The 16,706-nt window shown below is 43.2% G+C and overlaps 1 protein-coding gene across 1 annotated transcript in view; it reads left to right on the top strand.

Moving 5' to 3' along the window:
- Positions 1–16,706, top strand: part of ADGB (androglobin) — a 738,031-nt gene that overhangs the window by 476,844 nt on the left and 244,481 nt on the right. Inside the window, exon 25 of the mRNA XM_030198035.1 lies at positions 726–879. Coding sequence (XP_030053895.1) covers positions 726–879 — 154 coding nt within the window. The remainder of the gene's footprint in view (positions 1–725; positions 880–16,706) is intronic.

Raw genomic sequence — 16,706 nt, forward strand, 5'->3', positions numbered from 1 at the left:
TTAGCATGTGGTAATACAGTAATGCATGTTAGTATCTCTAGCTGTTAGTATCTGGTTAACACTACCACCTATCAGCCTCCACTTGCTGGTTATCCTTCCTCTGGAATCATGCTTGCATTCTGTCCCTCTTCCATGCTTCTCCTTTCCATGATGCATTACTGCCTCACATATTTCTTCCTTGTCCCTCCTTTTCCTCTTCCTCTCTCCTACTAGGCCTGCAGACAACTGCCTCATATAGATAGCTCTTATTCCATTCCCTCAGTTAGCACAACTTCCCAACTGAAAAATCCCAACCCCAGATAGCATTTTGCCAGAAAAACTGAGGCAAGCATGAAGTCCCCAAAAGTGAAATTTACAATGACAGGAGCATAAAATCATGTTCAAGCAATAGACAGGAGCACAGATTTCTATGGGACCTTCGCGGAGGATGTGGGCACAGCATGAAGTCAGACTTAGGCAATAGACTGGAGCAAAGAGAGCACACAGGTAAGCAGAAATCTCCCTTCTCACACTCTCTTTTTCTGTTTCAATATTTTTAACTTACTGTTTTATTGAGGGCAGTGAATGGAGCCACATGATTGCCTTCCTCTCAGCTTAGTAGTTCATTAGCACCCTGTCTCCAAAACTAGACCCTATTGAAACCACCAAGAAACCAAATACGATAGCTCAAAATAATATAATGCTCACATTCATCATTCATTTTTTTTCTTCAATGTTTATTTCAGGGAAGTATTTCATCTGGAAGAAGACATGCTTGTGGTACCAAAGGCGTATTCTTCTATCCCAGTCTGTATTCTTCACATCATTAATAATGACACAATGGAGGAAATACCTAGAGTCTTTCACAAACTGCCACCTCACATTCTTACCAAAAATGTGGTAAGTATGAGCCCAATATAAATACTGAGTGTGAGAATTTATGACAGCAAGAGCCAAAGTTTTGAAAGCATTCATTTTATACCTTGGATTGCAGAAGAGCCTTAAGGCCCATTTTACTAAATTGTACTAATGATTCCCGGTGCAGAGGTCTAATGGTAACTTCCTAAAAATAAGCACCCAAAATTTGAAGAGAATTTCAAAGACCAGAAGGCAGAAGTGTTGTGAAGGATAATTTTATAATAGGATGCCTATGGGGTAGTGCCACTGAATATTTCTGCTAACCAGCCATTCCTACTACTACTACTACTACTACTATTTAGCATTTCTATAGCGCTACAAGGCATACGCAGCGCTGCACAAACATAGAAGAAAGACAGTCCCTGCTCAAAGAGCTTACAATCTAATAGACAAAAAATAAATAAAGTAAGCAAATCAAATCAATTAAATTAATGTGAACGGGAAGGAAGAGAGGAGGGTAGGTGGAGGCGAGTGGTTACTAGTCAAAAGCAATGTTAAAGAGGTGGGCTTTCAGTCTAGATTTAAAGGTGGCCAAGGATGGGGCAAGACGTAGGGGCTCAGGAAGTTTATTCCAGGCGTAGGGTGCAGCGAGACAGAAGGCGCGAAGTCTGGAGTTGGCAGTAGTGGAGAAGGGAACAGATAAGAAGGATTTATCCATGGAGCGGAGTGCACGGGAAGGGGTGTAGGGAAGGACGAGTGTGGAGAGATACTGGGGAGCAGCAGAGTGAATACATTTATAGGTTAGTAGAAGAAGTTTGAACAGGATGCGAAAACGGATAGGGAGCCAGTGAAGGGTCTTGAGGAGAGGGGTAGTATGAGTAAAGCGACCCTGGCGGAAGATGAGACGGGCAGCAGAGTTTTGAACCGACTGGAGAGGGGAGAGGTGACTAAGTGGGAGGCCAGCAAGAAGCAGATTGCAGTAGTCTAAACGAGAGGTGACAAGGGTGTGGATGAGGGTTTTGGTAGAGTGCTCGGAAAGAAAGGGGCGGATTTTACGGATGTTGTAAAGAAAGAAACGACAGGTCTTGGCGGTCTGCTGGATATGAGCAGAGAAGGAGAGAGAAGAGTCAAAGATGACCCCAAGGTTTCGAGCTGAGGAGACAGGGAGAATGAGAGAGCCATCAACAGAAATAGAAAACGGGGGGAGCGGGGAGGTGGGTTTGGGGGGGAAAATCTAACCAGTTAGATTAAGAGCGGTCCAGGCACAGAGCTTTGATGGAGCTAGCACTTAACCGGTTAGTGGTGATATTCAGTCTGCTAACCAGCTAAGCAAGTGCATTTAGGGGCCCTTTTACAGAGCCTTACTGCTCGCTCTTCTGGGACTACCGCTGGCCCAACGCAGCCGCTGGCAGTAGTCCTTCCTCGAGCACATGCCACATCCAGGGGAAAAAGAAACCCCCGGAAATGGCTTGCATGGTGCCAGGTTAGCCACCTTATTGCCACCTTATTGCCACCTCAGTGTGTTTCGGTAAGGGATCCCTGCCGCATGGCCACACAGTAAGAGTTATCTCACTGCGTGGCCATTTTTTTTTTTTTTTGCTTTTACCAGCTGCGGAAAAAACGGCCCTAGCACATGGGAAAAACAGCCCCCGCCACTAGTGCAGGGCCCTTTTCCCCACAGCTTGGTTAAAGGACCCCAAAGTTAGGACTGAATATTGGCCAGTGCCTGGCTAACTTTCAGGTCAGTGCACATACCTGAATTTTTAACGCTGGGAGTCACACATGCCCTGGCATTGAATTTCCCAGGTTAGTTCACTGGTGGCTGGGAGCACCTTACAAGTTGCTTACCACTAAGGGCTAAATATTATTTATTTATTGATTGATTGATTGATTGATTGATTGATTGATACTTATATCCCACATTATCCAAATTTATATATCCAGTTCAATGTGGCTAACAATCAATAATCATTTGATACACTGAAATTTTAAGAGATACACAAAAGTCATGAAGAAAAAAAAACAAGATTTCTAGACAATGTAGAGAATTAGCATTTCTAATTTAACAGTTGTATTAAACATCTTAATATAAGGACTTATTGAAAAGGAAGGCTTTCAGGAATGACAAATAGTTACATGTATAAATGCTGATTCTATTCCTATTCTGCCTCTTTTCCACCCCTGGGAATGTCTACATAAAAGTAGATGCTATGACTTCAAACCTTCTATTTCTTCAACACTACAACATGCCTTAGAACGCTAATACACCTCCGATTGGGAGGCACAGATTAGAAAACAGAACAAGCTGAACTACTACAGATCAGTACATAAAGAGTACACATTAGCAGAATACCCAACCTTGGCCATATATGCAAAGCAGAGACAGAACCTCACGAATTACATAAATAAGTGATCACAGACTAGAAATAGTAAGATACAGACAAAATAACCCCCCTATTTACAAAGCCGCGCAGCATTGCCAACACAGCCCATTCAAAATGAACGGGCTGCAGTACTGCACAGCCAGCTGCTAACGCAGCTTTGTAAACAGGAGCCTAAGTGACCACAGACTATAAATAGTAAGATACAGACAAAAACTGAACTAAAATCTCAAGAAGTCAGGAAAACAAAAAGAAAGAAAGAAACAGGAATACATTTTCCTCCTGTGCTATACAAAATACAGATTCCCAAAAGCTGAGAGAGAAAATCAAAGACTTCCCACAAGAATGAGCAAGAAAAACTTTATAATCATGGGGGAAACAAAAGAAACAACAGCTATCACAGCAAAATATCTTATATCCTGCCATCAATGAAGAAATGTAACCTGATCAGGAACAAAACAGATAAGCACTAGGGGAAAAGCTCTTCCTCTAATCTTTCTAGAAAGTAAAACATTTAGCGTCCTCATGCATGAGTTCCCACGCTGTATTATTGCAAGGTACTACCTCAGTTCTTTTAGTGATGCTTGTGGACTTCCATTCTGCTGTCAAGGAAGATCACCAATTACAGTTATGCATAATTTTGTTTCCTCCGAGAGTAAATACTCTGGAATATCTTCACAAATGGGTTATGTCACAGATGGAGGCCAAATGTAGAAAATAACCCTAAGATAATTCTGAGTCTGACTTAGATAAATACTGTTGTTCAGAAGTCTGACTCTGGACATGTCTAGTAGTTATGTGTCTTAATGTGGGTTTTTCTTGACTGCTGGGTGTCTGTTTACATTTTTTTTTTCCTTATGTCCTTGGTGGCTTTTTTCCACAAGTTCGAGTAATTTGATTTTGCATCTGCTGTTATGCAGCGACGTGGAACAGAAGCAAGCCTTCAGTTGCATTAAGAAGTAAAGGCTGTGCAGTAAGTCCATCTCCAGAGTGGATGCTCACAACTGGTGCTTGAAGAACTTGGATCCAGATCACAAAACTTCTGTCATTTATACCTTCAAATGACAGAAAGAGGTCTTTTTGGCTATGAAAAGCAGAAGGAAAGGCTCTTCAGTTTGCTAAAGTTTGATTCATGTTCATTGGTCGTTGGATACAAAAGACTGTTGAGCTGCTCTGGATGCAAAGGATTCCTCAGTGTAGAAAAGATTGGTCTCTCTCAATGCTGAGTGTTTGATAGAACCCTTTCAGGATTGGATATTGACCAATACTAACCTTAAAAAATTAAGGACTCCATCTATTCAACACCAGTAACAAAGGCTTCTGATGTCAAGAATCTGACAATGGCAAATACTCAGTAATTAACCTTATTGGAATACAATGCCTGGAACAGCAAGATAAAGCACCCCTGGACAGAAAAATGCTCAACTTTCTTGATGCCAAAGAGCGCAAGGTAAATTTCAATGATTGAGGATCAGGCCACTATACACCTCAGGTGACCCAGGAAAATTTGGCCTCTCTTACTGATCCCCCACCCACCCTGGTCTTGGCATCAGCAGTCTTAGAGAAGGACTTAAATAAGATGACATCTTGCCTACCAGGCTCAAATCAATATTCTGGCATTGGTACCATGGATATCACAGCAGGTAGAAGTTATGCCAGTCTTTGAGGCTGATGCTTTGCTTGGAATTTAGTCATTAATGTCAGGACCTCAAAGGTCCATGGAGTTGATGTCTGCTGTTATGATGTTCATATTGAGTGCATCAGAAGAGGTAGTATCTCCAAGACATTAATTAAAATCAAAGTCTAGATACCAACAGTCAAGGAATACCCTCTCTGAGGCCTGGGCAGCTTGATAGGCCAGCAATCAGACTTCACCAGAGTATTTATATGCGTCAGATACAGGATGATCATGGAGGTTTTGTTTTGTTTTTTTAAACGTGTCCTGGCTCCACTAGTGATGTCACGTATTTGTGAGGACTTTCATTCTGCTGTCCATGTAAAACACACACTACAAGGAGGGGCTGAGTGATCCCGTGTTAACTCCGCATTAACCAGTTAACACACACTAATGTATTTATTTATTTTATTGTTACATTTGTACCCCGTGCTTTCCCACTCATGGCAGGCTCAATGTGGCTTACATGGGGCAATGGAGGGTTAAGTGACTTGCCCAGAGTCACAAGGAGCTGCCTGTGCCTGAAGTGGGAATCAAACTCAGTTCCTCAGTTCCCCAGGATCCAAAGTCCACCACCCTAACCACTAGGCCACTCCTCCACTTGAGATACCACAAATTCTAATACAACAGGACCTAAGCAGTGTATATTAAAATTAAAAACAAAATTACAGAGCAAAAAAAGGAATGCCATCAGGTATAGGACAGAATACAATCAATCATTCAAGAGACCTAATACAACAATCGTATACCAGGTTTCGACTCAGAGCTGTTGTAAACCTTGACTAAATGCCTGCTGATAATAATATGTTTTAGGAGGGTTTTAAATTTAGAGAATGATTCTTCACTTCGTATATTACCTGGAAAATTATTCCAGAGCTTAGATAAGATAATACAGACAGACGTGTAGACTCAGAATCAGCTTAAAGTTAGGAAGTGTAAGTTGATTAGCATCCAAAAACCAGAGATTGCGTTGTGGTGTACAGGGGATAACTAATGCTGACAAATAAGCAGGGTCACCTGAGTGATAAATGTTATGAAGAAGTATGAGAATCTTAAAAACAATATGATATTTGACAGGAAGCTAATGTAGGTGAGAAAGTAATGGTGACAACTGACTGTACCTTTTGGCCTTACAAATGAAGTGCACCACACAGTTCTGTAAGGTTTGAAGTTGTTTAATTTGTACAGAGGGAAGACCAGCATAGATTATTTTACATAGTCCAACCTGGAAGTAATGAAAGCATGTACAGCAGTATGTAATTACTGGAAATCAAGAGTAGAATGGACTGGTAACCTCAGAAATGTGTTTAGTGACGGACAATTGAGCGTCAAACCTCACATCTAAGTAACGAAAGGAAGAGACTGGAGGAATTGGAAGATCAAAGAGGATCAGAGATATATCTGGCTGAGATAGTGAACCAGAAACTCAACAAGCTGTCATTTTTTCAGGATTTAATTTCAATTTGTTCTTCACTAGCTAACCAGCCAGTGCAGTAAGACACCCTTGAAGTGGTTGAAAATCAATATTAAGTGGAGAGACCATAAAAATTATCAGTATATCATCTGCGTATATGAATAATTTGATGTTAAATGGTTGAAATAGGGTTGCTAGTGGACTAATGAAAATATTGGAAAGTAAAAGGGACTGAACTGATCCCTGGGGAACTCCACATGAAAGAGGATAGGCAGAGAAAATTAAAGAATTAGAATGTTCAACAAATGAATGGCTAAATAGAAAAGAAGAGAACCAATTGTGGCAATGATTCCTATGTCAAAAAGGTGAGCTAGTAGAAGAGAGTGATCTACCAGATCAAAACCTATGGAAATGTCAAGGGAGACAATCAAAGTGATATGACCCTTATCTATAGTAATATAGAGATCATTGAGAAGAGCAGCAATAATACTGTGTCATGGGCGGAAGTCAGATTGGCGTGGGTGAAGGATTAACATTTTTTTTTACCTAATCCAAAAGTTAATGTGAATGCAGTAGCTGGTTAATGCTTCCTCATCCATTCTCTACCCATGACACACCCTCAAAAAATAGTAAAATAAAATACCTTACGTGAGGTAGTGCACATGCTAACAACATGTGTTGCAGTGGCCTGTTTTTGGCATGCTAACCACACATTAAGGCAGAATGCCCTTTAATAAAAGCTTATAAAAAGCAAACACTCAGATATAATTCAAACATAGTCATCAATATCAAACACTTGGTTCTTGAAAAAGACTTAAAGAACAAATATCATAAATAAAAACATAATACAAAACCATTTACCCAATAGATCTACACATTAACTATTCATTAAAAGCAGGGGGGGAAACAAGAATAAAGTTTAAAAATGGGGAAAAGAAAAGAAGGAGGAAGTGGGGGAAGGGATAGAAAAGAAGAGGGAGGGAGAGAAGAAAGGGGAGGAAGGGGAGAGGGAGAGAGAAAGAAATGGGAAGGAAAGGGGCAAAGGAAGGTTAACAAAAGGGAAAAGGGAGAAAGAGAGAATGAGGATTGAGAAGGGAAAGAAAAAAAACACAAAAAAGTCTGGTATTAGTGGGTAAAGTAAACGTGGGGTTTGTGAGATTATGTGGCTTATTACCAAGGAGGACAGTTTAGACCCAAATTATACCAGTGAGGAGTCAGTGAGATTATTATTCCATCCCTACAATATTAAAATTCCTCGTTCTCATTAATATGATACTGAACATACAGCACGTTCTGAAAGGAAAGCTGAATGATGCCCCAATATTCAGTGCTGACACCTATGCGGGTACCGGCACTGAATATGTGGTCTCTGAGCAGGCTCTGGGCACATCCAGATTATAGGAGGCCAGGTGTGATATTCAGCCTGATGCCTGGTTAGCTAAAAAGGTAGCAGGCTGAATATCAGCCTAAAAGTTACATGATCTGTCTCCTAAACATCCTCCTGCACAATCCCCACAAGATATCCCCCCCCCCCCCAAATTCCCAAACATACACACACACACACACACATTATCTGAGCCTCCTTCCCAAACCCCAGCCTATTCTTGAATAGCCTCTATCAGGACCCCCCAATAGGCTCCCCCAAGGCTACCCTGTGCCCCTGGTGATCCAATGGGTAGCTTGGGCAGGAGTAATCCACATTCGCTCCTGCCCTTGCCATCTCCTGGTTCAAAATGGCTGCCATATCCTCTAGCAGTAGTCTTGTGGTACTGGCTACTAGGTATTATTTAAGCAGTTATTGCTGTTTGTGTTGCTATCCGATTCTGTCTGAGCCAATTATTTGGTTTATTATTTTATAGACAAAGTTAAGAAGACAAGACAGTCTCTGTTAAAAATGACCCTATATCCCCTTCAAATCTCTTAAGTTTATGAAAGAGGACTCACTATGAGATATATCAGCTGACAGAACATGTATAGCTTCTTCTGTTTTGGGCAAAATGTATATTGTTCTTGAAAATTTGCCCATTATTCTTACTGAATGAATTACCTCAAGAGATTATTGATTGGATAGTACGTGGAGGGGCATTTTCAAAAGTCAAAACATCCCAAAAGGATGTCCATCTCACATGTATTTTCAAATGATATACAGCCTGTTTGAAAATACATGAGATGGAGTTCCATATGCTAGAAATATTCAGCATGAACATCCATTAGAGAAACAGAAACGTCCAAATTTTGAATATGGTAGAACAAGGAATATGGATTTCTGTATAGCAGTATTCTTAGAAAATGGCAACACAGACATCCATGCAGAGTAGAGGGTTAGCCTAGTGGTTAGTACAGTTGACTGTAAACCAAGGGACCCAGGTTTAACTCTTTGTTCTTTTTTTGAAATTGTGAGCCCTCCAGGAATGGAAGAATACCTACAGTACCTGAATGTAAACCACTTCAATAGCCTTCAGACTAGCAAGTATCTTATATATTTAGGTACAGTAGGTATTTTTCGGTTTCTGGAAGGCTACAATTAAAAAAAAAGCTGGAGTGGGATTTGAGCCTGGGTCCTTTGGTTTACAGTCCACTGCACTGACCACTAGGCTACTTCTCAGATCTACTTCCTGTTCTGTTAATAATACCATAATACCTGAATCTCGCATAGAGCCTGATATCTACTTCCAGTCTTACTTTCAAGGGAGAGGGAGAGGGACAATAACCACTGGGGGATTAAGGAGGTGTCATACCTTAATCCTTCCAGTGGATAGCTGCTCAGTCAGAGCACTTTGTAACCTGTTCCTGAAACAGGTCTAAATAAGGACATCCTTCTTTTTAGACATGGATGTTTCTTACCCTTCAGTAATTGCTGTTGGACCATCCAGATTTCAAGCTCTCCCTGGTCTCACCCAAAACATTCCCCCTTGCTATTTGGTTGTACTGCAGTGTTGAATGTCCCAATACTGCCTTTGCAAAATCACGATTTGGATGTTTCAAGCACATAGATATTCATTTTGGCTGTTTGAGATGTGCATATTCTTCAAAAAGGAGACTATGATAAAATGAGGAGAATGCTAAAAAAAAAAAGAAAGAAACCTTAGAGGAGCAGCTGCAAAGTTAAAAAATGTACATTAGGTGTGGATGCTATTAAAAAATATATATATCCGGAAGCCCAGACCAGATATGTACCATAAGGAAGGCAAAGGGAGACTTTGGAAAGAAGATTGCGTTGGAGGCAAAAACATATAATGCAAATTTTTTAAGTATATTAGAAGCAAGAAGCTGGTAAAAGAATCAGTTGGACCGCTAGATGACAGGGGGATAAAATGGGCACTCAGGGAAGACAAGGCGAGATTAAATGAAATCTTTGCTTCTGTCCTTACCAAGGAAGATGTGGGAGAGATACCAGTGCCAGAAATGTTATTTAATGCTCAGGAGTCACAGAAACTGAAACAAATCTCTGTATACCTGGAAAATGTAATGGGGCAATTTGACAAATTGAAGACTACCAAATCACCTGGAGCGGATAGTACACATCCCATAGTACTAATAGAATTAAAAAACTAACTTGCTGAACTATTGTTAGTAATATATAATTTATCTTTAAAATCAAGCATAGTACCGGAAGATTGGAGGATGGCCAATGTAATGCCAATTTTTAAAAAGGATTCCAGAAGTGATCCAGCAAATTATAGACCGGTGAGTCTGACATTGGTGCCAAGCAAAATGGTAGAGACTATTATTAAGAACAAAATTACAAAGATTATACATAAGCATGGATTAATGAAACAAAGCCAACAGTGATATAGTCAAGGGAAATCTTGCCTCACCAATCTACTACACTTCTTTGAAGGGGTGAACAAACTTGTGGATAAAGGTGAGCCAATTGATATTGTGTACTTGGATTTTCAAATGGCATTTAACAAAGTACCTCTTGAAAGACTCCTGAAGAAATTAGAAAGTCATAGGGTAGGAACTAATTTCCTAAACTAGATTAAAAACTGGTTAAAAGAAAGAAAACAGAGAGTAGGGTTAAATGGTCAGTATTCTGAATGGAGAAGGGAAGATAGTGGAGTTCCCCAAGGGTCTGTGCTGGGACCACTGCTTTTTAGCATATTGATAACTAACGTAGAGATGGGATTAACTAGTGAGGTAATTACATTTGCTGATGACAAGGAAAGGCTAAACTGGCTAGGGCTCTTCTGCTGGGAGGAGAAATGGCTGAGGGGAGATATGATAAAGGCAGTGGCGTACCAAGGGGGGGAGGGCAGTGGGGGCGGTCCGCCCCGGGTTTCAGTGGGTGGGGGGGGGGTGATCCGCTTCACTCCCACTGCTCCCACCCTACCTTTAAAAAAATTTTTGAAGCGTCGTTGCAGGCAGCGCCTCGCGTCTGCCCTGCTGGTAACAGAAGTAAATCTCTTCGCTTCGAAGTTCGTCGTCATCGGGCCTCACTATGCCCCGCCTTCGCGGAAATAGGAAGTTACCTCAGAGGAGGGCGGGGCATAGTGAGGCCCGACAACGACGAACTTTGAAGCGAAGAGATTTACTTCTTTTACCAGCAGGGCAGACGCGAGGCGCTGCCTGCAACAACGCTTCAAAAAAAAAATTTTTAAGGTAGGGTGGGAGCAGGAGAGTCAGGTCGGGGTGGGGAGGGGGGGTCCTCAGATGGGAGAGGGGTATTGTGGGGGTTCTCACATGGGGAGGGGGGTTTCATATGGGAGAAGGGGACTGAGTGGGGAGGGGGTTCTCAGATGGGAGAGGGGTATTGTGGGGGTTCTCACATGGGGAGGGGAGGGGGTTTTCTTATGGGAGAAGGGGACTGAGTGGGGAGGGGGTTCTCAGATGGGAGAGGGGTGTTGTGGGGGTTCTCACATGGGGAGGGGAGGGGGGGTTTATATGGGAGAAGGGGACTGGGGTAGGGAGGGGGTTCTCAGATGGGAGAGGGGTGTTGTGAGGGTTCTTAGATGGGGAGGGGGTTTTCAGATGGGAGAAGGTGATTGGAGTGGGGAGGTGGTTTCCAGATGGGAGAAGGGGACTGGGGTGGGGAGGAGGTTCTCAGATGGGAGAGGAGAGGGGTGTTCTGGGGGTTCTCAGATGGGAGAAGGACTGGGGTGGGGAGGGGATTCTCAGATGGGAGAAGGGGACTGGGGAGGGGAGGGGTTCTCAGATGGGAGATGGGGTGGGGTGGGGGTTCTCAGATGGGAGGAGGGGGCTCTCAAATGGGAGAAAGGGGCTGGAACGGGTTTTGAGAAGGGGTCATGACGGAAAATGGGGCATGCCTGGGTCAGGTGGGAGAATGGGTCGGGCTGAAAAGGGGGGCAAGGCATGTGGATGAAGGGGGCTGAAACTGGGGGCTGAAGGAGGGTAGGTGGGATAAGGGGGCTAGTACTGGGACTGGGGGCTGAAAGGCGGCAGGGGCTGAAATTGTGGGGACTGGGGGCTGAAAAGGAGACAGGGAGAAGTGGCTGGGGCTGAAGCTCAGGACTGGTGACAGAAAAGGGCTGGGGTTGAAACTGGGGGCTAAAAAGGGGACAGGGAGAAGTGGCTGGGGGCTAAAGCTCGGGACTGGTGGGAGAAAAGGACTGGGGCTGAAACTGGGGACTGGTGGGATAGTGGGGCTGGAACTGGGGGCTGAAAAAAAGGGGCAGAGAGGGGACAGATCCTGGATGGAAGAGGGAGTGAGAGGGAGGGCAGACCCTAGATGGATGGGAGAGGGAGGGCAAATGGTGGATTGAGCAGACAGAGAGAAAGGGCAGACAGTGGATGGAAGCGATAGAAAGGGCAGACGGGCAGATGGTGGATGGAAGGGGCAGAGATAGAGGGCAGATGTAGATGGAAGAGGCAGGGAGAGAGGGCAGACATTGGATGGAGGGGACAGCAGAGAGGGCAGACACTGGATGGCAGAGAGAGAAGAAAGACAGATGCTGGATGGAAGGAAGACAGTGAAAAGAAGATGAGAAAAGCAGAAACCAGAGACATCAAACTATAAATAAAATATATATTTTTATTTTTTTTTTGCTTTAGGATAAAGTAGCATTGTAGCTGTGTTAATGTTTATAATAGAACATGTAAACAAGGTAATCTTTTTATTGGACTAATTTTCAACTCGCCACTGTTATATTCCGCTGTTCTATTCCCGAATGATACCCCGAACTTACTCTGTCTTTTACAATTCTTCTTAATGTAACTTATAAGCGCACTGCAACCAACTGTACTCCCATATACTCCGCTGTTCCATCCCAAATGATACCCTGTATTTAATTTGTTTTCTATAACTCTTCACAATGTAACTCAGAATTGTACTGCAACCAATTGCACTTCCATCATTCACAATGTATTGTAAGCCACAATGAGCCCGCAAATAGGTGGGAAAATGTGGGATACAAATGCAAATAAATAAAAATAAATAAATAATACATTTTGGCTAACTTTCGGAGAACAAAACCCCCTTCCTCAGGTCCGGATAGGATATTGTAACAGCACTATACTGTATTGACCTGAGGAAGGATGTTTTGGCCTCTGAAAGCTAACTGTATTAGTCCAATAAAATGGTATTATTTTATTTTCTATATTTGTTTTATTTCTATTTGTTAATTTGTAAAGTGGTGATTGGTACTTGTTAGTTTTTTCAAATTTACATCTGCTGTCTTTATGTTTTGCACAGTACTAGGGGACATTTTCTGTTTCTGTGGTGTTGCATTTTATGCAGAGTCTGGCATCTTGGGGGTTCAGTTTAATTTTTGTCTAAATAGAAAGTTTATTATTGCTTATTCTATAGTGGATTAGGGTGTATCTGTGTTTGTGAAAAAGACATGGCTTTCGGTTGGCATTGACTGTGCAAGATGGACAATCTGTGTTATTCTGCCTGGTTTCGTTTTACAGTACGTGAATTGATGTTCTAGTGCTCACTGTAGTGTTTAAGATGCTTTCCTTTTCCTTGTGTGACTTGTAGAAATTACTGCTTATGGTATGCTAGAATTGCTCTATAGGTCCTGAGTGTTTTGTATTCTCGGCATGCCTAGTACTAGATTTTGGAGGGGGGGTGTTAAAAAATGACTGGCCCCGGGTGTCAACTACCCTAGGTATGCCATTGGATAAACGTCTATAAAATACTGAGTGGAATGAGTAGACATGAATCACTCGTTTACTCTTTCCAAAAATGCTAGCACTAGGGCCCAGATGCACTAAACCTGAATGACCCTTTTAATGACCCTTAATGAAGAAATTTTCAAACGTAGCATGCATCAAAGGCCATTTTCCGAGGAAGCTAGCAGCTAACGAAACTGGAATGCAAATGAGAAACTACCATTGAAAAGTAGACAATTCGGAATGCACTAACCATACCGACGATAGCAACGATTCACTTACCGCCAGAAATTTAACGTCAGCTCAGACCTGTCGTTAAAGCCTGAGCTGTCATCTCCCCGCTGCCCCCTGCACGATGAAAAACCAAATTGCTGGCATGTTTAAAAAGAAAAGTGGCTCCCTGCTTCCCTGTGCCTAAAATAAAAAACGAAACTAAATTAAAAAAGGATCGGGAGGGGGCAAAGGCACTCATCAGCAGCGTCCTGACGTCAGAGGAGGGCGGGCACAGGAAGAAGAAGGAGACATCGGAGGAGACAGAAGAGATCAAGAACAGCTGATCTATCCTGTGCAGCGCCTTCAAACATAGGTGAGAGGCGCTGCACTGGCCATTATGGTGGAGGGGGGGTCCGGTGGAGGGGGGGAGCGGCGGGGATGAACTCGGGGGGGGGGGGGCACGGAGGTGGAGGAGGGCAGGAGGCGGAGCATTACCGACTGAAGAAGAGAGAGACAGGAAGGGAGGGGGAGCCCAGCAACTGCAAAGGTTTCATTTTTAACAGCTTTTATTTCACAAACGGAGCAGCGGGGACTTCGGGGGGGGGGGGGGGAGCAAGGCAAGGCCGTCCATACAGGACGCTGCTGATGAGCGCCTTTGCCCCCTCCCGATCCTTTAATGTTTGTGGAGACATGCAGGGGAAAGTGGGGAGCCACGTGTTTGTGTTTTCTTTTTTTTCTTTTACGTTTCTGGCATGCGCAGAGCAGCCAGCATAACGCTTGGCTGCTCTGCGCATGCTTTACGAGCCAATTACCGACGGGGATTAGTGCATCGTTCTTTACAATACCGCACCGAACTTGTGCAACTTGTTTTTTTGGAGCATTGGTCGTTTTTTTGAATTCGGTAATGGCTTTAACGATTTTGCTTTTTTTACGTTTGGTTGATGCATCTGGGCCTAGGAGGACACAATGAAGCTATTAAGTAGTAAATTTAAAACAAACCAGAGAAAATATTTCTTCACTCGACATGTAATTAAACTCTGGAATTCATTGCCAGAGAATGTGGTAAAAACAGTTAGCTCAGCACTGTTTAAAAAAGATTTGGATAATTTCCTAAACGAAAAGTCCGTCAGTCATTTTTGGGATGGACTTGGGCAAATTCATTGCTTATTTCTAGGATAAGCAGCATAAAATGTATTGTACTGCTTTGGGATCTTGCCAGGTACTTGTGACCTGTATTGGCCACTGTTGGAAACAGGATACCAGGCTTGATTGACCTTTGGGCTGTCCCAGTATGGCAACACTTATGTTCTTATGTTATAAAAATGAGCACCTTTGTGTTTACAAGATTTTCGAAGAGGGTCTCTTTGGGTAATATTGTCCTGACCCTTATTCCAAAGTCTGAAGAAACAGATTTGACTTTCTCATCCAATTTTAAACCTATTTCTAGAATACCTTGGTTCACAAAACATTTGGAGACTTTGGTGTCCTCTCAATTATCAGTTTATCTTGATACTTTTAATTGTTTACACCCAATTCAGTTTGGATTTAGACACACAGCACGGATACTTTTCTCCTTCTCATGGTGTCCAAAGCCAAAAATCTGAGTGGGGGACATCAACTGATGTTTGACATATTGGCAGCTTTCGACATAGTAGATCACTTTTTATTGTTAATCAAATAAAGTGAACTTGGCATCTTTGGAGTAGGTAAGGAATTATTCTGTTAAAAAAAGGCACCTCATCTTTTTATTTTATATCATCATATTGTAGTTAATACTGTATTGTAATTACGACAATATTTGTTGTTCTCAATATTGTTATCCACCTTGAGCCAATTAGGAATGGGCAGACTACAAATGTTAGAATAAAATAGAATAGCTAAAGCAAAGAATTACTTCAGTTGCTGGACCACGGGGTGCTGACTAACATATGATTGCACAACTCATCCAATTAAATTTCACTTTCAAGTTAATAACCTTATCAAATAGCTGAAGTAGACTACCACCTAACATGGGATAGAACAGTAATGACTTATCTTTTCCAGAAATCCTCATGATTCACAGTTTCTCTAAATTTAAGATCAAATTTTGATGCCTCAGCCGCTCTTCAGTAGTCTTTAAAATAACAGTTAAATTGGTCATTTCCATATCATCAAGCTGATCAATCCATAGACTGGTGGGTTGTGTCCATCTACCAGCAGGTGGAGATAGAGAGCAAACTTTTGCCTCCCTATATGTGGTCATGTGCTGCCGGAAACTCCTCAGTATGTTCTCTATCTCAGCAGGTGGTGGTCACACACAGCAGCAGCTCTGGCTAGGCCTCCAAGCCTAATTTTTAGGTTTTGTTGAGTGCCTGGGGTTGAGGGCTCTTTTGAGCAAGTGCAAACCTGGTGGTGCCAGGTCCCTCCTTTTCTCCCCCCTCCCGCTGGCTCCGTTAAAAAAAAAAAAAAAAAAAAATTTTGAACGGCCTTAAAGGCGTTTATTTCGACGTTTATTTAAGCGTCTATTGCAGCTACTCACTGAGACACCAGGTCGTTACAACTCGGAGCGGACAGCAGGTAATTTTACCTTTTTATAGCGGGCGGGGGTTCCCCGATTCTTCTCCTCGTGGCTCATGGCGTCGGAGGGCGAGGGCGCAAAGGGTCGCTCCCCGGGTCGCTCGAGCGCTTCTAGAGGGGATGCGGGGGTCTTCAAGCCGGATTCGCCCTTGGTGGGTGACAGTTTCGCGACCGATGCATGTCCCGGTCCTTCCTCCGGCGTGGCGGTTTTTCCCGCCATAAACGCCCATCCCCCGCTCCTCGCCTCCGCCATCTTGGCCGGCCACGCGGCTCGGACGGCTTCTTCTTGGGCCGCCCTTGAGGTTGGAGACATTAATGCCATGAACGCCCTTAATTTGGGCGACGGCACAGAAGCGGCTAAAGTTAAGAGCCGTTCTTCCCGCGCGGCTCCTTCGCGGAGTTTCGCGCCGGACGCCATTTTGGATGCGCAGCATGTCTCTCCCCCGCTATTGCGAGCGCCGGTTGAGAGCGCGCCTAGGGCTGTTGCCCAGGCTGCGGAGGTGCACAGTCTGGGGGGTTTCTCCCCCGAGTTTGTTTTGCTGCTGCATCGGGCCTT

This window comes from Microcaecilia unicolor, chromosome 3 (genome assembly GCF_901765095.1).
Source record: "Microcaecilia unicolor chromosome 3, aMicUni1.1, whole genome shotgun sequence".
NCBI classification, from domain to species: Eukaryota; Metazoa; Chordata; class Amphibia; order Gymnophiona; family Siphonopidae; genus Microcaecilia; species Microcaecilia unicolor.